The 25,780-nt window shown below is 57.2% G+C and overlaps 1 protein-coding gene across 1 annotated transcript in view; it reads right to left on the bottom strand.

The window, feature by feature from the left end:
* Positions 1-25,780, bottom strand: part of CRTAC1 (cartilage acidic protein 1) — a 149,944-nt gene that overhangs the window by 24,676 nt on the left and 99,488 nt on the right. The window contains exons 4-7 of the mRNA XM_004701014.3: positions 23,631-23,767; positions 17,348-17,504; positions 6,949-7,083; positions 3,373-3,518 (exon numbers count right to left, since the gene is read on the bottom strand). Of these exons, the coding sequence (XP_004701071.2) occupies positions 3,373-3,518; positions 6,949-7,083; positions 17,348-17,504; positions 23,631-23,767 (575 nt within the window). The remainder of the gene's footprint in view (positions 1-3,372; positions 3,519-6,948; positions 7,084-17,347; positions 17,505-23,630; positions 23,768-25,780) is intronic.

Genomic DNA, 25,780 nt, shown 5'->3' with positions numbered 1-25,780 from the left:
GTTGTTGGTTAGCAATCCAGCATGTAACCCGCTGATTACTGGACTCTGGGACAGACATTAGCCTTCCCGTTGTACAGGTGAGGGAACTGAGTCCTGGGAAGGGAGGGCCTGCTCTTCGTCTTGGCTAATGAGTAGAGTGGTGAGAGCTTGGGGCCAGGTGCATGCAAATATCCTGGCTCCTTCTCTGCTGGCTGGCTGTGTGATCTCAGCCCTTTGAATAGCCCTTTCCCTGGCAGTACCAGGAGGATAATAGCAGGCTGTGAGGACTGCATGGGGTGAGGAAGGTAAATTGCTGGCACCTAGGAGAGCTAAACAGAGCTCTGCTCCAAGCTGAGCAGGCTGAATGTCTAGGAAGTGGCCCTGGCTGCCGTTAGCTGTGGCTTTTGCTGATGGTGTGTTTCAGGAGCTCCTTCCTCACGTTTCCTTTTTTAGAGGATGCAGTATCAGATAGACCTGCCTACGGGATCCAGATTACCCCAGCGGGGACCCACAGTGCTGGGGGGGCTTTGGGTAGATGTGACAAAGGGTCCGGAGGGGGCCTTGCCTTTGGTTGGCATTAAAGAGAAGCTGTGTTGGAGGACCTGCCTGAGAATACCCCTTACAGCTGGGCTGTCCCTTCAAGACACTGGGGGCTAATCTGAATGCCCAGCCCTCATGGAGGAGGGGCTGAGAAGGGGCGGGTCAGTGTCTCTGGGCCTGCCTTCCTGCTCCTTCGCTTGGCCACCAGGGCCTCCTGCTGGCCCGGGAAAGGTGGCAGGCCAGGGAGAGGTTGTCTCATGGGCACAGTAACGAGGTTGATTAGGAGACTGCTCCATTGACCTGGCTGAGCAAGGCCTGAAGATCTTGGGGAACCAGGAGACCTCTGGATCTCTAAGTCATTATCATTCTGTTGATCTTATAAGAATGACAACCTCCAGGGCCCCCTGGGGTCCCCCTACTGGGCGCCTGAGCTTCCCAGGTAGTGTATGTATGGCATCAGCACAGTTCCTCCCCCCGGGGGGGGGGCGGCGGGGGAGACCCTTGATAGATGGGGTGTTCATGATTATGATAGGTGTCCTGTGGGTTCTGGGAAGGAGCTATAGAAGGTTAACAGGGTCCCTTAGTCTTGGTCCTCCTGGTGTTTTGGGTGGGCTCTGCCGGTGTGGAAGGAGCCCCATTGGTATAGCTGGTTACACTCGGGGCTGCTACCCACAAGGTCTGTGGTTTGAAACCATCAGCCACTCTTCAGGACAGAGAGGAGGCTTTTTACTCCCATCAAGAGCTACCACTGTCTTGGAAACCCACAGGGGCAGCTCAACTCTGACGTAGAGGGTGACTAGAGGTTGGAATCAACTCGATGGCCGTGAGTTTGGCTTGGTTTTTGATGTCCCTGTGGTGGGGACTACCCTGCGCTTTGTAAGATGTCTAGCAGCATCTCTGGTCTTGAATTACTAGACGGCAATGGAGCCCCTGTCCCCGTGTGACACCCAGTCAGGTCTCTGGACATGACCCAATGTCCCCTGGTGAGAGGTGGGGAGTGTGGTCAAAACTGCCCCTGGTGGAGAAGCACAGGGTTAAGATAAAAGGGAGATGATGTCAAGGAGTTCAGGGAGGAAAAGTATGTTTGGAGACTGCTTATGGTAGCAATTGTACAATTCCGTTTGATGCAATTGAACTGTGGAATGGTATGACCTATGTATTAATTCCCAAGTTACAGCAAATTAAAACCAAACCAAAACAAAAGCATAGATCCAAGAATAGGTTGCACTAAATCCTAGCTCCAACATCATGGTCCTGCTCGATACTCGCCTCCAGGAAAGGACCACAGAAGATACGGGTGTTAAAGCAAAAGTTTGGCGAAGAATTTAGATGGTGCGCGGTGCGTGGCTATCAGATAGAATAGCGTCTGGGGTCTGAAAGGCTTGTCTCCACCCCAGCAGCCATCTAAGAGAGATGTCCACACCACCACCAATCACTGAAGGATTGTAAATCAATAATCTGATATCAAAGGGTGGGTCAGGATCAGAACCGGACTTATGAGGGTCCGATGTGCAGAAGCAGTGGATGACAGTGAATGCCCAAGATCCATTAGTGGAATCACGAAGGACATAAGCCTCTGGAGAACTCCCCCATCTAAAACTGAGAGGTGGGAGGAAAGTGGTCACTAAACAGAGTGCTTGGGAGTGGGGAGTATTAAAGGTCAAAGGCATACATTTGACTTAAACAGTTAAAATGTTGTCAGTAGCTCCCCCAATGATGGAGGCTGGACCTGGTCTGGTTTCCAAAATGTTCTGTATTATTGGTTTGGTTTTTGTTGTTCATGTTAGAGTGTATCTCAGAGGTGTTCTGTCCATGGAGGTCACCCTCCTGAAGCTGTGTTGTATGCTTTTCCGTGTTTCGGTCTATGAAATCCAGGGCTGATGAGCCCATAGGGGCAGCGAGTAGAATAAGGGTTTTGGGGGTGGGGTGGGGGTAAGAGTGATGGTGGTGGGGTAAGTGGGAGACGATGCCAAGGAGTCCAGGAGGAAAACGAATGTTTGGAAACTGACTGGGGTAGCAATTGTACATTTCTGCGACTGAAATAGGATATGATGTCGGTATTACATCCTAACTAAAAAAGGGGTGTTGAATGAAGATGAAATCATTCAAACCCAGGATCCACTGCCCTGCCACTCCAGAGCTGGGCACGCGGAGAGAGAGCTCTCAGCGGTGGCCTCTCTGTGGCTGCTCAGACACAGGAGCACAGACTGGGCTTGCTCACGCCTTTGGGGCTTTGGCAAAAATCTAGGTTTTCCCGGGAACAACTTGACTCCCAGAGATCAGCTTCAGAGGTCCTCTGCCCTGCTTTGCGTAAGCCCAAACTTCAGGTTATGCTGGTGGCACCTCATTACTGCCACCAAGCAGCCCTGCTGAGGGATCCCTGGCATCACTTTGGGGGGGGGGCAGGGGGGGGACAGAGGTCCAAGGCCCTCATGCACCATGTGACTCAGATGCACTCAGGTGGCTTCATCCTCCCCTGCTCTCCTACCACCGTGCCCTGGGCCTGACCCCCACTTCCGTAAATTCAGGGCAGGGCTACGGAGCCATCAGGAAGGATGCCTTGACCCCCAACCTTGACCCAGTGGAGGGAGGCCAGGCCTTGCAGACCCTCCTCTGCCTCGCTTGGCCTGCGCCTGCCCATCTTGGGAGAGGCTCGCCCCTGCTGCTCCCTCAGCTCGTTTGCTCCAGGCACTCCTAGCGTCAACAGCAGACCCCTGTAGACCCCTCGAAGGCCTGCCACCTCCTTGTCTTGGATCCCCCACCTGCCCCCGGGACTCTGGAGAGGCACAGCACCTCCTCAGCCTGGAGGGAGAGAGCTGGCACGGAGGGCAGGAGGGCCCGCTGCCATCTTACCCGGAATCGGACCTTCCCATGGGCGCTCATCTGCAGGTAGAGGCGGTGGGGGCCGTTCCAGTTGCCGTAGACGATGTCCACCTTGCCGTCTCGGTTGAAGTCGGCCAGGGCAACGCCTCGCCCGTGCTGGTGGGGGTCATCCACCCCTGCAGAGGAAACGGCAGGCAGGATCCCTCAGGGCATCGCCCCCTGCTCGACCCACTGGCCCTCGCCTTGCTGGAGCTCCGGGAAGAGCAGGGATGGCGGGTGCTCCCCTAAGGTCCCTGCCCCTAGGACGGGGGCTTCGCTCTCAGGGTCAAAGTGGGGATGGGCACCTGGTTGTAAAGGGGACCAGAGACTTGGTCTCCAGATGTGTGTGCCCTGCAGGCACTCCAATTTTGCTCCGTTTGGGGTTAGCATGGGCCTTGTTAGTGCGGTGGGTTACTGGTTGGGCTGTTGACTGCTAGGTCAGCAGTTTGATTCCACCGGTTGCTCTGAGCGAGAAAGATGAGGCTGTTTGTTCCCGTAAAGACTCACAGCTGGTAAAACCCCAAGGGGCAGTTCAATGTTGTCCTACAGGGCGGCTGTGTGCTGGAATCCCCGTGCTGGCAGTGGAGAAGAGACGGGTAAGACTGGTGGAAATGTAGGATTGAAGCTCCTTTTAGCCACTTGAGCCGCCAGTCTGAGAAACACAAACCAAATGAACCCAAACCCACTGCCATCGAGTTGAGGCGACTCTACACCAGTTTCCGAGGCTGTAAATCTGCGCAGAAGCAGACAGCCTCACCTTTCTCCTGCAGCCGGGCGGGCAGTTTTGAACTGCTGACCGTGTGATTAGCAGTTCCATATCTTACCCACAGGGCCATCAGGGCTCCTTCATCCATCCTCCAAAAAACCCCCACCTCACTGCCACGGAGCCAATGCTGACGCCCATCGACCCTGTCCATAGGTCCAGGTAAATTGGTCCCTGTGGGTTTCAGAGACTGTAACTGTTTAGGGGAGTAGAAAACCTCATCTTTCTCCCCCAGAGCGACTGGTGGCTTTGAACTGCTGACCTTGCAGTTAGGAGCAAGGCGCTCCTAAGGGCGGGGAATTAATTGGATGGTGTTGGTCCTTTGCTTCATCAGCGGCTTCCCAGTGATCTTGGGAAAAGTTCACCCTTGCCCACTCCCCATCTTACCCAGCATCCTTTCCACTCCTCCAGTGTACCAGGCTCTTTTCGGTGCTCCAGCGGGTCCCTCCGCCTGGAGTGCTCTACCCAATCCCCGGGTACCTGCCTCCCAGTTATCCTCCTGCTCTGTGAGCAAGCACCATCTCCCCAGGGAGCCTCTCCCACCTCCCACAGCCCCTCCCCACCCCAGCGCCACCTGTTCTTTCCCTTAGAACCTCTATCCCTCCTGCAACTCGGCTGTCCCTGTCTAGGGCCCGGCTCTCCTGCCAGCCCTGCACCCCAGGGGCCGGGGCTGGCCTTTCTGTCCACCCAAGCTGCCTCAGCTTCTGTGTCACAGCCTGCTGCCACCTCGCAGGCCTCACGAAATACTAGCTTAATGAAGGACTAGGCACAAGGCGTGGGACAGAAAGGACCAAACTGGGGATGCTGGTGACGGTGGCGTGGCGGGGGAACCGTGCAGTCATGGAGGAGTGACCGGCAGCGAGGGGTCCAGGGAGGCCCAGAAGGAGGCGAGTGTGACTGAGGCAGGGTGCTGATGCCACCCACAGCCTCTGCCAGTGTCCCTAGGACTGAGCTGATCCTGGTGGCGGGGTGTGGGGTGGCTCTGCCTGGAATGACAGCCTGGTATGCTCCATACCTCCTCACTGCTCGGGAGGGCACCGAGTGGAGGGATGCTGAGCCCAGCCCTGACCTGGCTCCCTCCTGGCTGATGGTGAGAGGTCCTTGGACCCAGAGAGCGACAGGACAATACATTGGGGGTGGGGAACCACAGCTGCAAATGTGGGTCCCCTGATGGTGGGGGCCAGGTGAAGGTGGGGCTGGGGTCCAGAAGAAGGACCAGACCAAGCGGGCCTGGTGGGGAAGAGGCAGGGCAGCCCGGCCCGACAGAGAGGGTCTGCCAGGCGGCAGAGCAGCCTCCGAGCCCCGGGACTGCTCCATCCATTGTGGGTGAGCCTCCCCAGCTGGAGCGCCAGTGGCCCTGGGCATGGGGGCCCATTCCTCTCCTATCTGTGAGGCACCTTGACAAGGAGCTGGTTCCTTTTCGCGGAATAATCGGTGCCAGGCTGCCTTTCACAGCAGCATCTGTTGGGGTGATGAATGCCCTCTTGACATGTCTTGTTAAACCCCTGCAATCATTCTGACTTGCAATTACGGGCCTCGCACCTCTTCTCTCTCCTCCAGCCTGGTACCGTCTCCCGCTCCAGTGTGCTCACTCACCTCTGTTCCCATCTCTCTAACACCTTATCAGATCCTCTGGGTTTCCACCTCCCACCCTGCTCCAATTTCTTTGCAATGAGAAAAACCAGCAGCCGGTGTATTACGCTGGGGAGAGGAACAGGCCAGGGGAGCTGGTGATGGGGAAGAGGATGGGGGTAGGGGTGGGCTGGCATGGAGCTTGGGGTCCTGGGTGCAGAGTCCGCCGATTGGAGACCTCAGAGGCTGGGGCAGTGAGCGCTCCCATGCCAGAGAGGATGGGCTGGCATGTGCTTAGGGATTCGACACTACCTGGCACCAGGAGCTTTGGGGGAGCTCATCTATGTGTCCAGCTCCCCACGCACCTCTTCTGCCGGAGCCCAGAGCTCCCCTCAGGGACCCCAAGGAGAAGGTGAAATCAAACCTCCCGCTCAGCTGGGAAGGAAGTGGCTAGGGCGAAGTGGTTGGAGGGTGGCTGGACGACTAGTTGGATACTGTCACCCAGGTTCCTGGAGCCCACTGAGCCGATTACTGCACACCAAGCGTCCAGTTCACAGGCACTAGAACCGGGTCCCAGAGGGAAGGCCTGCTGTCACTGTAGAAGCCAGAGGCCGAGGAAACACAGCCTGGTGGCACAGCTAAGCAACGTGATGGTGGCAGTCAGGCTGAGTGCTGAGGGGTAAACGCGCTCTGCAGACAGGGCAGGCAGTGGGAATGGCAGGTGCAAAGGCCCTGGGACAGAGGGAGGAGGAGCATGCAGGGAGGATGGGAGGCCGGGTTGGGAGACGGGCACCTTTCGACATGGGTTTTATCCTAGTTCTCACTGTGGCTGTTTGTTTAGTTGTTTGGTTCCCCTTCTAGAATGCCAGCAGCCTGTGTGTCTGTTGGTGTTTTGGCTTCACTCCAGCTTCACACACACTTAGCAGGGACTCAATAGATGGATTGAACAGCATGTTTCCAATAAATATGGGAGGGGCCGAGCTGCGGGCAAGCAGTGTGGGGGAAACTGACGGGAAGACACGGTGGACAGGACTCGGCGGGAGGGGCGGGGGGGGACCAGCCGGTTCTCGGTGTTGGGAACCGATAATGGTCAGGACGTGCAGACCTTCCCTCCCCCACAGTCAACACCCCTCACCCCAGGGCCTGGCTAGAGGCGCGGGGGATGTGGAACCGGACAGCGACTTGGTCCTGCTGGGTGGGCCAGGGCCAGGGCGGCAGCTGTGGTCACTCACCAGCACTGGCCGCAGCATCCACGAAGGTGCCGTCACCCCGATTGTGGAAGAGGAAGTTGGGCCCGTTCTCGTTGTCACAGAAGATGTCTGAGGCACTGCTGCTGAGGATGGGGCCCACGCTGACTCCCCGGCCGCCTGGGAGAGGACAGGGACCCGCCGTGAGGGAGAAGCAGAGCCGGATGGAACGCTGGATGGGCACGGCCCCTGAGGCTGGGGGAAGTGACTTTGGGCCCCTTTCCAAAGAGCCTGGGGAGATCTGACCATGCCGCCGCTGCCCCTGCCCCGAGCGTCCGCTTCCATCCACCTGTGTTCAGGGTGTGAACACTGGATGAGGCAGGTGAAGGGCAGTGGCGCAGGGTGTGTGCCCAATGCACTGCCAATTCTGTGCCCAAGGGAAGGCTCAGGGCTCCAGGCACCATACAGACGCCTCCAGTCCCTTTCTAAAGAAACAACAAATCCAAACTCACTGCCATTGAGTCAACTGGACTCAGCCACCCTAGGGCAGGGTAGAACTTCCCCCGTGGGTCTCTGAGAGAGTAGACAGCCTCATCTTTCTCCAGTGGAGTGGCTCTTGGTTTCAAACTGCGAACCTTGGGGGTAGCAGCTCAGTGCACAGCCCACTACCCCACCAAGGGCTTCTTCTGAGCCAAGTGGCTGGATTACAGTGAGCCTCCACCATGTTGTTCACATCACAGATTCCCTGACACCCCTCCCGTGCCCTCCCCCAGCCACACAGCCAAACCTCAAACTCACTGCCAGCGAGTCAGTTCTGACTCACAGTGACCCGGGGTAGAATGACCCTGAGATGGTAACTTTCTGGGAGCAGCAAGCCTCCTCTCTCTCCCACAACGTGGCTGGTGGATTCGAACAGCTGACTTTGCAGTTAGCAGCCCAACACTGAACCCACTATGCCACCAGGGATCCCCCAGTCACACCCATGCTGGCCGAGACCAAGGGTAGGGTGCATTCCTGCTTCAAAGATCGGCAGGCGTGTGAGCCCAGCCTGATGTGGTACAGGGATGCTTGCTTCCGTGGCTCGGTCTGATGGGTCGGCATTTGGGAACACCCCGCATGCTCATCGTTAGCGAGTTAGGATACACCCACATAGGATTCTGCAGCTACTAAAAACTGCACAGATCCATATATATTGACTGGGAGGAGTGCCCAAGATACACCGTTAAGTGAAAAAAAAATGCAAAAAACCAACAATTCACCAACTCATGGCATTATAGAATCCTATGCTTCTTAGGAAAAAAAAATGCGGACTATTTCCGACTATACCTGTTTATGTGAACTTGTGTAAGTATAGAGAAAAGTGAGGCCCCCCCCCCACTTAGCTGTGAACCCTGGCCACCTCCGTGGGAAGGCCAGAGGGACCCTGGCTGGCCATCTCTCTGCATGTCTGTGTCCTGGTGGTGGGCTGCAACGAGAATTGCTTCTGCAGTGCTCAGAACAGAAACTGCAAAACGGGTGCATAGTTAAAACGGGACCTACCAGGTCTCCAAGGGGCTAGTCTCCGGGATCAAACTGTGTCCTTAAGTCCAACTGCGAGGCTCCTTGAACAGACCGCCTCCAGTCCGTGCGTTTCAAACACCCACCCCCGGGAGCACACGTCTGGGCGAAAGCCATCTGCCTTCCCTTGCCACAGCCCCCAAGGCCAGAAACTGCCTGGCCAGGCCTAGGACAGGGGGGCCGGGCCCAGCATGGCTCCTTACAAACTGCGCGTCCTTGGTCAATTATGGTACCTCAGCAGCAGTTCAAAACCACCGGGCGCTCTTTGGGAGAAAGATGAGGCTTTCAAGGCAGTTCTGCTCTGCCCTCCAGGGTGGCCAGAGTCAGCATTGACTCCATGGCAGCGATGAGGGAGGGCCTGAAGGAGCTTGCTGGCGTTGTGGATGACACACTGGGCTCCTAATGATAAAGGCAGTGGTTGGAACCCACCAGACACTGCTTCATGGGAGAAAGATGAGACTGCTCCTGCAGGGACGCACAGCCCCAGAAACCCCATGCAGAGCTGCCCTGAGTCAGAACTGCCTCTGCAGCAGTGAGGTTTCAGTTAAGGAGCCCCGGGGCTTGGGGCTTGGGGCTGCTCAGCATAACCTTCGAAGGGGTTCCAGCCCGCTGGCTGCTCTGAGGGAGAAAGGAAAGGCAGTTGGTGGCCGTGAAGATGTCAGCCCCAGAAACAAACTCTGGGCTTGCAATGGTTGGAATTGGCTATGTGGGGGCCGGCTTGGTTTGGGCTGGTTGTCGACCCTATGTTCTCATCTGCAGGGGAATCATCCGACCTGCCGTTTTCTACCTCAGAGGTTTGGAGGGAAACAAACGAGGGGGCAGGGTTTGGGAAAGGAGCCAGGCTGTCAGGCATGCCGGCTCCCAGGCCCCTGTGGAATGCTGCTGAGGGTGCTAAGCAGAGCACGCACAGGTTTGAGAAGTGTTGTCTGTGGTAATGGGAGCATTCATCAGAACAGGCTGGAAGAACCTGATTGGCTTAAACAATAGATGGGCAGGCGGTCAGCCTGCAGACCTGCAGTGGTAAAGGCTAAACACCCCTCCCCTCCCCCCTGGGGCCAGCGCTTTCTCCAGCATGACTCTGCTGATCACACACAGGTACTTTTGGCCCCCCAGGGTCCTCCTGGAGGGGATCACGAACCCTTTCTGGTGTCTGGGGCCAAAGCTGGGCCGGGGTGGGGTGGGTGGGTGGGTGCCGTCAGTTCCCTGTTAGCCTATAGGAGCCGCTATATGTCGACTGGCAGCTGTCCTCGCCTGGGGAGTCCCGCCAGACACCAGCTTAGGAGCAGGCCTTGGCCAAGGGCCCTCCATCTTTCCGAACCCCCGGAAATTCCAAGTGGGGCTCAGGGACTTGCTGCCACACAACTCCATCCTTCTTCGCCACTCCAGCATCCTCCAATTTCCTCTCTGCCTCTGGCCCCCGAGCTGTGACACATTCCCTTCATTTTCTACAAAGCAGGTTACTTCCCTTTTGGACACATTTCTAAATCTTTCTAATTAACTAATTGGGTTGGGTTGAAGCCTTGCACCATTTGTAACCTGTAATTACTAGAAAATTGCCATGGTAACCACACTACTAATTAGTGACAATTTATTGCCATGGCAACCGGACCATAACAGAGATGTTACCCACAACTCCTTCTTGGCAAATTCGTTACCTGGTTGGGGAGCAGGTGAGGCAACGGATGGTTGGGGAGCTGGCCCCTGGAGCATGGATGTGGAAGGCTCAGGATGTGGGGCTAAACAGGGGTCTGAGCAGGGGGTGGGGTGGGGGCAGGCAGCAGCCAGGTGTCTGAGGCCTAGGGGTTACCCTGCTCCCAGGCGGAATGCCTAAGAACTTGGGAAACCAATACAACCCATCCATCGTGAATGTAGCCTGGCACTCCCCCTGCCTGCCCGTCCCTGACACACAGGCCGGATTCAGTAAGAGCCTTCTACCAGGGCCTCCTTCCTCTCCTGCTCCTGTCCTCCTCCTTCACACCCACCCTCTCCTCCTCCCCCCAAGGGTTTAGCTCACATCTAAGGAACTCCGCGGGCACAGTGGGGAAACGCTTGGCTGCTAGCCAAAAGGTTGGCGATTTGAACCCACCCAGAGGCTCTGCAAGGAGCTCTGGGGGCGTAGTGCTTACACCTTGGGCTGTTAACCACAAGGTCAGCAGTTTGAAACCACCATTCGCTCTAAGGGGAGAAAAATGATTGTTAAAGTCTACGAATCCCCCCGGGGCAGTTCTACCCTGTCCTAAAGGGTCGCTATGTCCACCTCAGCTAGATGGATGGCAGGGAGTTTGAGTTTGGGAGGGACTGCAGTACCTGCCTTTGCCACAGTTACCACCAAGAAAACACCATGGGGCAGTTCCCCTCTGTTGCATGGGCTCCGGCAGGCTGCCCAACTAGCTAGGTAAGCATGGGCTTGCTTTGCATACTGGGCACTCCGTCCCTGTCAGGGACCTCCCATTTGAAAAGAGGCTTCAGTTCTGGCAGAAGGTGCTGTGGGGTTGGGAGAGAGGCAGAGGCTAGCCGGACTAAGCAGCAGAATCTTTGATGCGGTGAAAAACATGTGAAATGGTTCGCTACAGATTCGAAGGTAAGCACCAGTAAGCCTGTGCCTACCTGGCCAATTGGGTAATCCAACATCACATGGACCCACTCTGAGTCAGAATCCACTTGGTAACATCCAACCCCAACAATACGGTGCTAGGTGGGTGTGGTAGTTACATAATCTCTTGTCAACTTGCGAAGGGGTGGAGTCTAGCCTGTCATTGTGCTTGCCTATAAAGCTCTCTCTTCCACATATATGAGTGTCTCTGGATTTGTTTCTCTAGTCCACCCGGACTAGCAGTGGGGCAGCAAGAACTGGCTTTTGCCTTGGAGAGGGATGCCCCAGGGGAGGAACGCCGCCTCTGTGCAGAATGAGTCCCCTCCTATTTGAGGCCAGCGCTGCTGCTGGGTGTTGAGGCTGGAGGGGCAGCTCTGGGTGTGGGGAAGGCCAGGGGTGGGGAGTGGACCGTCCAAGTTTGAGCTGTGTGACCTTGGGTACGGCACCAGACCTTCCTGGGGTTCTGTTTTCTCACCTGAACCCTGAGGCGGATGATGATAATGTCTCCTGCCCAGGGCTGTCGTAAATATTAAGGGAGCTGGGTTTTTGGAAGGTACCTTGGAAAATGTCAGGTGCCACCTACTCATTAGCTGGGACTATTTACCACCCGCTGGGTGAATAATATCCCTTTATTTCCCAGCACTTCAAGCTTCAAAGGCCTCCTTGCTCTGCTGTTGGGGTGTGTACTCCCCCTCCCCGCCTGTCCCTCCCCAGTGGCTCACTCTGCCCACCAGGCTGGTGGGAAGGGAGCCCCATATCCTCCTGTCACCCCCTGGCACTCCCTCTTATGGCCTGCTCGGACCTGGGTCACCCTGCTTTCTGGTGTCCCAGCCCCTGGGGCAGCCTTTCTTGCTCTCCAGAACTGCACCCCTGGAAGCCCATCTGCAGCCGAGTCTTGGAGAGGGTAAGGTGGGTGGGAGCAGAAGGGACAGAGAGGTGGGGGGTAAAGGTGTGCTGCTGATCTGCCACACACTGGAGACCCAGGGCTTCATAGTGCCCAGGCCAAGCCTGTCGGCCCCCAGTGGCAGCTGAGGTCTCCTTCCCTGTCTAACGGGTGGGAGCCTGAGGACATCTCCAGTCACCCAGTTCTCTACCTGCCAGCCCCTCCTGCTCGGCGACTACAGTAAGGACGTGCTTGGGGGTAGGATCCTGGCCCACTAGGACTCTGCCCCCAGGGAAGGCTCTGCTGTGAAGCCACTAGCCTATGGACCTTGAGAAAAGTAGGGTTCGGTGGACACGAAGGGCTGCAGGTGGCCAAGAACATCCGAGGTCTTGTAAGAGTCAGGCAAGATGCTAGCGAACACAGGGGTGGGTGGGTGTGTTCACACATGTAAGCTGCGGAAGGGCTTGCTGAGGCTAAAGGGCAGGCTACTCACTGGGTTTCTCCTCCTACATTTCCAGAAAATTCTAAAACAGAATCAGACTGTATGGGTGCAGGTGTGGTCACTGCCAGCGCCCCTGGGTACATTCCCAGGGTGGAGGGTGGGGGTGTGTTGGGGAAGAAGGCATTTGACAAGGACATTCCATGCTGCCTACGAGCTGTGGTGGGGAGGGAGGTATGCAGGAGAACAGCCACCCACCCCCCATCGTAGTTCCCGGATGGCTGCCCGGGAAGGTGTGCAGGAACGCACACCTTTGACCAAGCCTGGCACCAGCATGAGCGGCTGGCAGAAGCAATGTTGGCAGAGAGGGTGGGTGAAGGGGTGGGAAGGATGATTCTCTACCTGACAGCTGCTCAGTCCTGGATACCAGGTGGCACAGGGGTGTCTTCTCAGAAGACGTGCTGTATCACCAACACTCTCTAGGTGAGGAACCTGAGCTCGGGAGGTGTGAGCAAGCACTGCCGACAGGTGGTGGAGTCGGCCTTGAGTCACAGCGAGGGTTGTCTGTACAGCCGCTGCTCATGCTAGTGGGCCAGGGCTGTTTGAACTCCTGGGGGGCTGGGGATGCCGCCAGAGTGGCTAGCCACAGGCTTGGAATATCTTTAAAATCTCGTTTTAGCTAAAAAAACAAAACCAAACCCAAAATCTATCACAGAAGGATCGCAATGCTGTTCTCTAGGCCACTACAGTGGTTTTAACAGAAACATGATGTACCCCACCCCCCAATCATTGAATGCATCTGACATCCAGGAAATGCCACTGTGGGTTCGGGGGAACCCCTGACAGGCCAAGACCCCCCTGATGAAGGACCTGTTACTCCAGCCTCCCCAGCTGCCAGACCTGGAGAGGCCAACACCCTGCCTGGAGCCCGGGGAGGCTGGACAGCCCCCTCTCTGTGCCCCTGGTCACCTCTCCGGAGCCTGCTGGTGGGGACCCACCAGCAGGCCTCAGCTGGGCTTTCGGCGTCTCTGTCTCCCCTGATAATGACTTCCTATAAATCAGCTCTGCCCGCCGTTTTGTTCCACACGGCTCCTGGCCAACAGCAAAACTCCCCACCCGACCTCATAAATCCACCTTCATTTTCTTTCTAAATTTCTTTTAAGGCTTCTTTAATCATCACCTCGCAGCCTGGACAGATGCTCCCCACAAGGGTGAGGCCCAGCTGCCGAGTCCTGGGGTGGGGTGAGGCAGTGTTACGGCTCGAGCTGGGTGCCGTTGGGATTGGGGTAGGAAGATGCTTGTGTCTGTCTGTGCCCAGGACGCCGGGGCAGGCGGGGACCCTCAGAATCCTCAGGGCACCGCCTGGCTCTGCTCCTCGGCTCTGTGCCGAGGGACGTTTCATCAAAGATCTCCCATTTCTCTCTGCCAGAAATCCGGAGGAGGGAAATGCTGACGTTTGCTCCACCCAACAGCCACTTAGGGTGTGCCAGGCCCTGTGCCAGGCACGCCACAGGTCCATCCCCCGTCAGTCTCACAATGCCCCCACTTTAAAGGTGAGAAGGTGGAGGCTGAGCCTGGTGAAGTGATTTCTCCCTGCTGCAGACAGAGCAGAAGGCCTGGGGTGGGGCCAACCGCCTGTACTTGGCTGTTGCAGTTGTCACTGGAAACCCTCCTGAGCACACTTCTGCCTGGCCCATGTGGGCCCCGCCATGAGTGAGTCTGCTCGGGGCCATCGGGCTGCAGACCCTGAGCCCCGTTTTCTAGGGTGGCATTGTGAATTGGGCGAAAGTTGACAGAGCGGGCGGGCGGTTTTCCACTCAACAATGCACACACCTCTGCTCTAGCCGTCCTCAAGGGTGCCATCACGTAGCCACGCCCCCTTGGCTGCCCATTCCCAGTTCCCATTCCTCCTCTATTCCTAACTCTTCTGAACTGTGGCCCTGGGTAAATGCTGCCCCTTTGCTCCCCGTGGTAGATTATCCCGAGGGGTGCGTGGCTCCTTCGTGTCATTGTTTTTTGGTTGGAGACGGAACCACGGGGTGAGTGCGTGTTCGTGGACACTGGCCGCTGCTCTGTTAGATGGCTAGTTCGGAGCCCAGAGGGGCCACCTGGCTCACAAAGGCAGTGTAGACTCCTTGGTCCCACATCTGCTCCTGGGGATCCATGCCAGACCTCTGCTGGAGGAGAGAGAACCCAGCTCTTGGGAATCCCCGAACCCTGCCTCCAAGACGCTGCCTGGCAGCCAGGGAAGTTGGGGGCTTGGGAGGTGTGTGAACTAGGACCCAGTGTTCTCACCCGCAGGTCAGCGCCAGCGCCGGCTCCAATGCCTCCCAGGTCCCCTGCATCCCCCGAGAGCTGGCGAGGTGGTCGCTAGATGGCACTGTGAGCTAGCAGAGCAGCGCTGCCACCCAAATCGATCTCATTTGGAGAGGGAGCCTCCCCGCCCCCTCCTGCAAAGCCGGTCAGCCCGTGTGGCTGGCCATCGCCATTGCCCAGCCACCACCACCGCCGCCGGGGCTGCCCAGATCACCCTGGGCCAGGCAGCTGCTTCAGCCATGAGAGCCCAGGACTGCGAGGAAAGTCCTGAGTATCAAATGTATGCAGCTGCGTTCCAGCACGTTCCTCTCTTCTTCCCTGGGCCCCTCCGGTCCTGAAAGCCTGAGCAGGCTCCGCAGGCCGGAGGTCATCCTAAAGGTCAGCTGGTTGTGGTCGTTTACCCATCAGGAGATGGGGCTTCAGGTGTTCCCATACCCACTGACCTCCTGTGTGACCTTGGGCAAGTCCCTTCACCTCTCCAGGTCGGGGTGACGCTGGAGGCTTGTCTTGTCTAAAGCCTCTTCTTCGTGGTCTCCCGGGGACCAGTGGGTGGCTGGCTGGGCCCTGGGAACTCCTGGCTCCCCGACTGCGCACCCAGCCACGGCTTGTCTCCTCCCAGCCTGCTCCGGGTTGGCTCTCCCTGCCGGTTTCCTTCCCTCTCCCCAGGCTCGGAGGCTCTGGCCTGGCGCTGAGTACTGGCCACATGCCCAGAGCCTCCGCAATCAGGCTGGGCTCAGTGTGGCGGCTCTTACGCTTGGGATCCATCCCTGGGGCTCAGGGGGGGCACTCTGGCTCGGTTTCTAGCCAGATGTCCATGTTGTTAGCCGAGAGACAAGCCGGGGTGTGCAGGATAGCACGTGGGGGCAGAGGGGGGTGGGATTGGTGGGTAGGGACAGGGTGGGCTGGAGAAGGTGGGCAGACAGAGCAGTGAAATTGGTGGGCCAAATAGGTTCTTGTCCGCCAAACGGCTTCTGGAAGCCTCCTAAAGCTGCTCTGACGTGTCCTCTGGGCACACCAGCTGCCCTGGCCTCCCTCCATGCCACACTGAAGCTACTGTCCCTTCCCTGAGCTGCCCCGTCCTTCCGGCAGCACAGTGGGCTGGGGCTCCCACCCCTGTCTGTAGTCCTCCGCTGTCTTCCCAGGTCCCCTCCTTGGTTCCGGTGCCAGCCCAGCCCATGCGCATAATGCCTTCTTCACGCGCAAAGCCCGCCCCAACCTCCCAAATTCCTTCATTCAGTGGCTAACCCTCTCTCCAGCCTTGGCCTCCCTTCCGTGGTCTCCTCATGTTCAAGTGCTCCATCTGCCTCCTCCCCCCACTTTACCCCGCTCCTGGTCCATCTCCTTTTTTCCTGCGATCGAGGCACTTAATTTCCAAGCCAGCTCCGTGTACAGGACTGGGAACTATTCAGAAAAATTGACTGTACAAATCTAGGCTGAAGCTTCTGCACATTTATTCCTTTTCCCAGGGAAACATGGTTTATGGCTGACACTCGGCCCCGCCGCTCTACACCCATGCACTGGGCTCTCCAGCACTTGGATGGGGTTTGAGCTGTGCAAACAGTTTTATTGTCTAGTCATTTGTCCCCACAAACTTTGTCGGGCAGGCGGCATTCATCCATCAATCTGTCCGCATTGTCACTGAGGCCGGCAGTGGGCTTGAGAATTGAGAAAGGCATCACACTTTTGGGGGAGGCTGAGACACCCTGTCTGAGCCAGACTTGGACATGATGCCTGTCTGGGGGCAGTAGGATGGCCCCAATGACCTGAGGCTTGGGAAGCAGACCGGCCACTGCTTCTAGAAGGCTGTAGTACAAATCGAAGGATGTATTAGGAAGGGCAGCCTTCGAGGGTTGACCTACTCCAAGGGGAGACTGGCCCTGAGTGAGGCTGGGGTTCCCTTGAGAAGTGGCTATGTACAGTCTGGCTCCCCCGGGTTTTGGCGCCCCAAACAGGAACCGGATAGCACTGCCACTAGCGGCCTGTTGGCAGATGATGATGAGAGGTTCGTTTGCTGGGGTTACGTTGGCATTAGAAAAAACCTGCTTTCCCTAGAAAGATCTCCCTACCAGACAGCCTGCCAATAGGTTCTCCTTCCAGAAAGCTATGGTGTGGGCCGGGGAGGGCCCTAGGGGGAACGTGCCTTACAAAACCAAACCAAACAACCAAACAAACAAACAAAAAACCCCATACTGCAGAGGTTTTGGCACAAGAATGCAATTCTTTGAGCTCAGTTATCCGAGACGGGACCCAGCCGAAGCCTAGGGATTTAGCCCTTGATTTCCAGCCATTTATGTGTAAGTAAATAATTTCATCTGCCGTTTGGCAATAAAGAATGTTTTAAAGCTCAGCTTTTGCGACTTGTCAGTTTGTTCTGACAGAACCATTTGAGTTTCCAGCAGGGGATGGGGCACTGGTTCTGGGCAGATGGTGGCATGGGGGTTCTCAACCTGCCTTCCAGCAGACTCCTGTGTCCTATGTCCCCTAGCGAGGCACCCAAGGGCCACACCTGGCAATCCTTGGAGATGGCAGTGGGACACGGGTTGGAATGAATCCTTCCTCCCCCCTCCCCTGGGGACTCCAGTCTACCCCTTCCTGTGGCCTCTGATGGGTGAGTCCTGGATTTGCAGGGCCCTGGGGCCCACAGCCTTCGGCATACCTGTGTATTTGCTGACCCCAGCTTCCGCAGCCACATCTCGGAGTGCCAGGATGCCCCGGGAAAGATCACTGGCTTCGGGGTCCATCTCAATGAGGGCATCAGGGCCCACGTTCCCGTAGGCGTAATTGGCGATGTAGATGGAGTAGCGTCCGGAGCCCTGAAGAGGCAGGGAAGGAGGTGGGTGAGCCTGTCCTGGTGTCCCCCTCCTATCTCAAGTTCACAGCTCTGTCCAGGGGTTGGGCTCTTTGCCCAGGCTGGCATGAACAGCCTCGTACAACTACAGTGTAAACTAGCCCCCCCTGGCCCCCCCTAGAGTTGCCCAACAGAGCAGGCCTGCTTCTCCTTCCATCCTGTTCCAGAAGGAATGCTCCCTCCCACCCCCACCTTCTTATAGACAATTTTCTAATGTGCCTCTCACCAGCTGAGCTCTCTCCAGCTGCCAGCCAGGGTAGCTGCTCAATAAATATTTGCTGATTGATTGATCTATCAATTCCCATTATTCGCAGTCTCTCTGCCTCCCATTCAAGCTCGCTCCAGCCAAGATGACAAGCAAATTCCTGCACCCCCGCCTCCTCCCCACCCAGCACTTCATTCCTTTGCTTCGGAAGCATAAGGAGTACAGGTTTCTGGGCTCCCCTTTCCCGTGCCATCCCTCCTCCTCTTCTGATCATCAGAGAGAACTATTATAGCACCTTGGACCTCACCCTGCTGTTTTAAGGTTTTATTCCCCCACCCCCATCTTCTTCTTTGTGTCCAGGAGACGCCCCGGGCAACCGCTCCTCTCTGCCGTAGCCATCCTCTTGAGCCCAAACCCCTGCTGATGAGAGACCCTTTTGCTCCTGTTAGTATAATGGTGTTTCTTCAACGGTTGCCTCTTCTGTCCCAGAAGATCCACTCCATTTCCAAATCTGTTTCCTAGCTCTCCTCTCATCCTTTGACTCACTTCCTTCCAAGGAAGCTGGCAGGAAATGTGTCTGGAGCTCCGACTAGGAGTACGGGGCACTCGGCTACAAATGCACCGAAGACAGGGCCCTGCCCGCAGCTCGAGTATCATCGAGCGTGGCAGGTGAGCCGCTGCCCAGGCTGGTGCCAGGGAAACCGATGAGCTCAAGTGTGTGCACAGCTACTCCCCCTTCTCGGCCTCCAATCCAATGGCCCCGTGGGCGAAGCCCTCAGCCCATCCACCTGGTGCCTGATTTTAAGGTCCCTTCTTGGGGGACGCTGACTAAGAGCCTGTCACAGGGGCCTGGTGGCGCAGTGGTGAGAGCCTGGCTGCGAACTGAAAGGTCACCAGCAGCCTGAACCCATCAGATGCGGCAGGCTGCTTCTGTAAAAGGTTACAGCCTCTGTAGTTGGAATTGACCTGGTGGCAATGGGCTTCTTTCTTTCTTTTTAAAAACCTGTTTGGCTGGTGGGTGAGGTCCAGAGAGGGGGCGGAGGTGCAAGCCCAGCACCTCAGCCATCCTGTGGTGACATGGCAGTGACGGTGTCCAGGGTGTCCGGGGCACAGGGTGGCTTTGAACCACGGCAGCGGAAGTCGAGGGGAGAGAGCATTCCGGGCAGAAAGAAGAAGCAGTGGTGTATTCGGGCAGTGGGGCTTTGGTGGTGGATTGGTTGCCTTCCCGGCAGAAGAGCTGAGTCCAGTTTCCCGCTCAGGGGCCTCATGCGAGGCCACCACTCGCCTGTCCTTGGAGACTTGCTTGTGGCTCTGACACGGCACAGGTTCAGCAGAGCTTCCAGACCAAGACACACAGGAAGCAAGACCTGGCGAGCGAATTCCAAATAGCAGCTCATAAAAACCTCATGGAGCACAAACAGTGCAATCCTGTGGTGTATGTATGGATTTGCCTCGAGTTAGTGGCCCTGGTGATGGCAGTCACCAACAACTACCACCACCACAGGGGAAGCAGTTGGTTCACTTTGTGCTAGAACGCTAAGTGGAAAGGAGGAAGCTCTCCAGGTTATCCGAGGCTCCCGGGGACCCGTGCTTTACCTCCCCTGGGCACAGGACCAGCCGCGTTGGTGCCACCTGGGAGCATGTTAGACAGACTCACGGACCCCACTCCAGCTGTCCTGAATCAGAACCTGCCTTTTAACAAGAGTGCCCCTGCTCGAGAGTCCTCTGCAAATCTAAAGCAGGCGGTGCACGGCTTTACGACGGACGTGGTTTCCGGGTGAGGGGGTTACTTCGCAAGGCTCCCCGCCCGTCGCCAGAACAGCCTGTGCTCAGAACGATGGGATGGAGGGAGAACAGCCCGGGGCCAAAGGGCAAGGTGAGCTGGCGCTGTCACCGCGCCAGACCCTACCAGCTGTTCCAATCCCATCAACAAATGGGCAATTAAGCCCACACGGACTGAAATACACTCTGCTAGGAATTAGGATATTTATAAAATCCCTCCATCCCCAAGTCCCAGCTTCACTCTGTTGGGGTGACACGACTGGGAAGCACAATGTGTGTCACTTGGGAAGACAACAGGGATTCACGTGGGAACTTGACCGCAGCCTTTCTGGGAAGGGAGGAGGGAGATGTTCTGTAGCTCTGGGCGCAGTGCCGTGGCTCTCACACTTCAGTGCCCCTCTGAGTCACCTGGGCCCACACACGCCCACTGTCCTCAAGCCGAGGCCAACTGGGGCTGTGGCACACAGCACCAACTGCCCAGTGGAGCGGCACTCGGCCGTCTTCCCCTCGTTGAGGCCCTGGTTGCAGCCACTGTGCCAATCCTCCCCCACGAGGGCCTTCCGCCTCTTCTCTGACCCTCTGCTTTCCCAAGCTCGACGTCCTTCTCCAGGGACTGGTCCCTCCTGAATAACACGTCCAACGTACGGGAGATGAGGTCGCTTCTCCAAGGAGCATCCTGGCTACCCTTCCTCCGAGAGAGGTCTGTCTGTTCTCCCGGCAGCCCGGAGCGCTGTCAATATTCTTTGCCGGCACCATCATTCAAATGTGTCGATCCTTCTGTGGTCTTCCTTACTCGCTGTCCAACTTCCCCATGCATGTGAGGTGATTGGAAACACTGTGGCTTGGGTCAGGGGTACCTCTGTCCTCAAAGTGACAACCTTGTTCCTTTAAAGAGGTTCTGGGCAGCAGATAGGCCTGATGCAATGTGTCCCCTGATCTCTTGACGATTGCTTCCATGAGCATAGCTTTAAGTTATTGAAGGCGGTCAAGGATTCCTTTTTGCTCGTATCCACAATTGTTTCTCCGCTCATCACGATGTTGCCTGCCTCACAGTGACCCTATGTAGGAATTCTGAGACTATAAACCTAACAGAAGCAGGTAACCTCATCTTTCTACTAAGGAGTGGCTGGTGGGTTTGAACCACTGACCTTGAGGTCAGCAGGCCAAGGTTTACCTGGCAAGGCCACCAGGATTTAACCTGGGAGGCTTGTGAAAATGCACATGCATGCACATGCTGGGCCCCACCGCTGAGTTTCTGCGTCAGTGGGTCCTGGGTGGGCCCCGGTGGTGCTGGTACTGCTGGCTTGGTGACCACACTTTGAGAACCTCTGACCCAGGGATAGCCCCGGTGGCATCATGGGTCCCACACTGGGCTGCTAACCGCAAGGTCAGTAGTTTGACCCCACAGCAGCTCTGAGGGAGGAAGTTGAGGCTCTCTGCTCCTGGAAAGACTTACAGCCTCAGAAAGCCACAGGGGCCATTCTGCGCTGCCTTACAGTGGCTGTGAGTCGGGCCGACTGGAAGGCAGTGCGTTTGGTCTTGGGGTGCTAGGCTCTGTTCTTGGGCAGCCTCCCAGCCTGCTGCTCCGCACACATTACATGGGGCTCATGCTCTCCTGTCTCCTAGCAAGGCTGTGCGAAGATGAGATAAAACAACGTACGTGAAAGGTCTCTGAAGAGATACCCATGTGATATAAACATGAGGTATAGTCATTATGGATCAGGGAATGCTTCCTGGAAGAAGCTTTGAGCTCAATCCAGAAGGGTAAGACTGATGGAGGGCCTGAACTGTAGAGAGGGGCCGGCGGGGGCTCAGGTTCTGGGTTTGGGGCAGAAGAAGAGCAGGGGTGGAAGGGCAGAGAAGGGGCCGAAGGGGTGGTGGTGGGAGGGGGAGGAAGGGTGGCAGCCAATGGCCTGAGGAGGACTGACGTGTGCTGTATGGCTCTCAGCGTTGAGAACCCTCACGCACCAGCGGGCCTGGTTGAAAGGCTGGGTCCAGTGGGTCTGGAATGGAGCCGGGGAGTTTGCCTTTCTGACCACGCAGCTGATTCAGTCCGGGGACTACCCTGGGGGAACCAGTGACCCAGGCTGTGGAGCTGAAGGGTCAGTGGAGTGAACTATGCTGGCGTCAAACTTGTTCGAAATTCGCGTCTGAAACCATTTCATCCAGAGGCAGGGTGGCCCGGAGATGAAAGGCACCTGCTTCATCTCAGTCAAGTCCTGGCTTGGCCTGCCACTTAGCGGGTGGCCAAGTTCCTAACTGCCCAGAGCCTTGATTTCCACACCTGTGAAATGGCATAGCAATGGCACTGACCTCCTAGAGACCGATGGGAGGAGTCCGCGAAAGAAGGTGCATGAACCATGCTGCACTGTGCTTGCCAGGACGTTAAAGAGAGTGTTGGGCTTTCAACTCCCGCCAAGAGTTACAGTCTCAGAACCCCTGGGGACAATTCTGCCCTGTCCTGTCGGGTGGTAATGAGTCAGCCTGGGCTCCATGGTCAGGGGAGGCGAGTGAGCTGCTCTGAGCCGGCTGGAGTTGGATGTTTTGTTTGGTTATCATTACATTTCCCTTTTCCTCCCTTCCAGAAGCCTGCTGCGATTGCCCCTTTCTTCCACCATCCTCAGGCCCCAGGGGCGGCCCAGGGTGGGCAGGGCTCAGAAAGTAATTCCCCCCCTGGAGGCAGATGGACCGTGGGAATTCTCACTGCTTCCCAGAGGCCTGGGAGGTTGAGGGCTGGGGCTGGGCGGGTGGGAGCAGGCTGCTAAGTGCCCGCCTACTGTGCTGTGGTGCCAAAGTGCCCTCTTTTATTTTTTTTGAATTCACATGGTGCCTTTGTCCTGTGGTTAGGGCGTGGGTGTGCAGAGGCCCTGGCTGGAACAAAGAGTGGTCTCCTTTGGATTAACCTTCCTGTCTCTTCCACTAACTCTCAGAGACCACTCCCACCTGAGTGGAGGGTGGGGAAGGCTGTTCGGGACCAAGTGTGGCAGCAAGTATGAACTGGAGCCAGAGAGAGGGCCCCCCTGCCCCAACCTAGGCCTGGCTGGCCCCCCCCAGACACGCCCCACTCTCAAAGGCTGTCCACAGCTGCCTCCCCATCTCCTCCCCTCGGGCAGGAGTCCAGGTGGCACGGATTCAGGTCAGGGCTAAATGTGGCTTCCCAGCACCAGCTTGCTAAGAAATAAATATTTATACCTGGCACCTGCCTTCTCTGGAGGCCTGGAGGCCCCTGCTGTGAAGATTCACGCTGAATCCCCAATCCCCTCCCTGGGCTGGCGGTGCAGCTCCATTCCAGGAGAGTCAGCCCCCTCGGCCCACGCCCGGAACAGGCCCAGAGATGCTCCGTGGAAGTGGAGTGGCAGCTGTTCTAGAGCCCTGGAGGTGGGTGGCAGGGGAGCAGGTGACAGCAGGGATAAATCACCTCTCTGAGCTGCCGGCTGACAAGGCGCCCCGGGGGCCACCCTCAGGGCAGATGGCTGCAGCTGCTTGCCCCAGCCCACCCACCTTAGGTAACCTCCCGTCTCTCTCTGGAGCTCCACTTTGGCCAGGCACCTTTGTGTAGGGTCCTCTAGAAGCCGTGGGAAGACTGATGAAGCTATTGACGAGCTTAAGGCCTTATGCCCCCTGACCATCCGCTGCTTCCCCCCTCGCTCCGTGTCCCTGTGTTCCATGAACATCGGGGTGGAAGGCTCCTGGGTTGGTGGCTGGAACATAGGAGGCCCTCACTAAATGGAAGCTGTAAAAGGGAATGAGTGAGCCCCCAGGCTTTGGAACTAGAAGATTCTGGTGTGTGTCCCAGGGACAACACAAATCTGTTTGGGGTCCTCTCGGAGCTGAGCCTCACATGCTCATCTGTCTGATGGGCCCCATGGGAATAACACCCAGTCTGCTTCCTCGAGGGGCACTGAGGAGCACCGTGTAGGGGCACCCAGTATGATGGGACGTCTACCAAGTCTGAGCCGCGAGAGTCTAGGGGCTGCTGGGGCAACCAGCCTTCAAGCCTGGCCCTGAGCTCCTCCACTCGGCCTGCGAGCCCCTCAGCTGGCTCTGCCCCGGCAGCTGTGTGTGCTCCGCTTTGCCCGGGGCACTCGGAGCCCCTGCACTCACCGTCCTGTCCACACAGGCCACGGAGCGTCCGGCAAAGAGGCTGGCCACGCCACGGGCCACGTTGACCTCGTCGCTCAGGATGTCTTCCCAGCGGTTGTTGCGGAACTTGAACAGCTTGTCAGTGTATGTGGCCACGCCTGGGGAGGGAGGGAGGGGGTGCTCGTGGGCCAGGCGCCTGGGCACCTGTCTGACCTCTGGCTTCGCCCCATGGCACCTGTCATGAGGTGATGGGTCATCCCCCCGAGACCAGGCGAGACCCCCCTCTGCGGGCATGGCAGTGCTTTCTGTGAAGAGAAGAGACTGGGGGGCGCCGGGGAAGGGGCGTAGGAAAGTGACCTCAGAAACAAGGGGAGCCAAGCTCGCATGGCATGCCTAGGGTGGCCCTCGACAGCTGGAATCAAACCGGGAACAAGGCCCAGAGGCCTGGGGTGACCAGTCGTGTCCCAGGAAGCCTCTTTCCCTGGGAGAAAGCAACTCCCCACTCGACTTCTCCCTGCTGGATCGCAGGGCCCAATCTGGGTCTCAGAACAAATCATCCTGTTGGCTGGTAGGCCTCTAAGTCCAGGCCAAGGAAGGATCTAGAAGTGGAGCTCAGGTAGAAGTGTCACCCCCACCTGCCTTCCCCCAGGGAACAGGAGGACAGCAGGGTCAGCCCTCAGCACATTGGGAGGTACAGGCAGCCATGGGGGGCGGGGTGCTCTCAGGAGGAAGCAGCACATCCACCTCTTTTGAGAGGCAGATGGAGATTGAGGGCCCCTGGGCTCAGGCAGCTGCAGATGGGCACGAAAGCAGCATGCTGAGTGGCAAAGGCCATGGCCTTCCGATGCCCACCAACAGCTAAGAAGCCTTGTTTTGGGGGCTGGAGCTCAAGCCCTTCCGAATGGCCGCCAGAGGAGAGCGTCCCCTCTGCCCTGACCCTTGGCTTCCCTCAGGCTGACTCCAGACACAGCCGTTCTGTTTGAGGAGGCACTGTGAGGTAGGGTCAGGGCCCAGCCCAGGAAGCAGGGAGAGGAGGGAGACCTGGGAGGGGAGTGGACCTGGGGACACAGCCCTGACCCTGACTCCCTGCTGCTGCCTCAGGGTGGTGGGGTGGTGGTGGGGGGGCAGCGCCACAACATGGTCAAAGGCTCTGGGTTTAGCGTAACACCAGCCCAGGTACCAATGTCGCTTCTACCTTGATCCCAGGGCTGCTTGGGGTCTAGTGGTTTCATTTGGGACAAGTTGCTTAGCACCTTGGCGCTTCTGTTTTTCTGACCTGTCAAACGGGGGTGACCAGAGTAACCACACTCCAATTTACCGCGAGACCTAAATGAGAGGATGCACTTGAAGGGTTAGCACAGCACCAAGCATATGCTAAGCCTACACAAGCGGCGGCTATTATTAGACAGAAATGATGGCTCCTGTGTTACAGGGGAGACACTTGGTGGAGGTCCTTTCAGGGATCTCGGCTCTGTGCCAGAGTGGTTTGATGAGGGTCAGTGATGGTGGTGGTGGTGGTGGTGGTGTGTGTGTGCGCGAGAGAGAGTAAGAGTATATCTGAATGTGTGTAGGAAGACTGTGTGAGGAATGTATGTGTGACAGTGCATGCGAATGCCTAAGAGTGTATGCGTGAGAATGTGTGCATGTGTTTGAATAGGTACAATATATGTGAATATGTATGAAGAGTGTATGTGTGAATGAGTGTGTGTTAGAGTGTGAGTACAAATGTGTGAGCAAGTGAATGTGCGACGGAGTATATGTGGATATGTGTTGGTGAGTGTGAGCTTAAGTGTGTATGACTGAGCAGGAGTGTGTGTGTGTGACTCCACTCAAGTGACAACACAGGGGTCTCTGAGGGGCGTGGTCCTGTGGAGACCTAAGGGGACAGGCCCGGCCAGGCAGGAGCATTCTTGGGGTCCTGGAGTCACCCACAAGCAGGGCTGCCAGATGCCAGTGGCAGCCTGTCCCTGCCTAGGCTCCTCAGGTTGCCGGGCCAGGTCTGCGTGAATAGAGGTTTGCGCTCAGGCCCACAAGGCTCAGCGGTCGGTCACCATGGGCCTGCTGTGGCTCCGGGAGGGATCCCGCTCCCTGGAGAAACCAAGACGACAGTTTCCTGCATCCGAGCTCGGATCTGACTCATGAGCCATGTGGCCTCCCACCTAGAACCTATT

This window comes from Echinops telfairi, unplaced genomic scaffold (genome assembly GCF_000313985.2).
Source record: "Echinops telfairi isolate 266 unplaced genomic scaffold, ASM31398v2 ScPeMD7_70;HRSCAF=299, whole genome shotgun sequence".
Lineage (NCBI taxonomy): Eukaryota > Metazoa > Chordata > Mammalia > Afrosoricida > Tenrecidae > Echinops > Echinops telfairi.
Note: the sequence above shows the minus strand (reverse complement) of the source record. Positions and strands in the feature narration are given on the sequence as shown.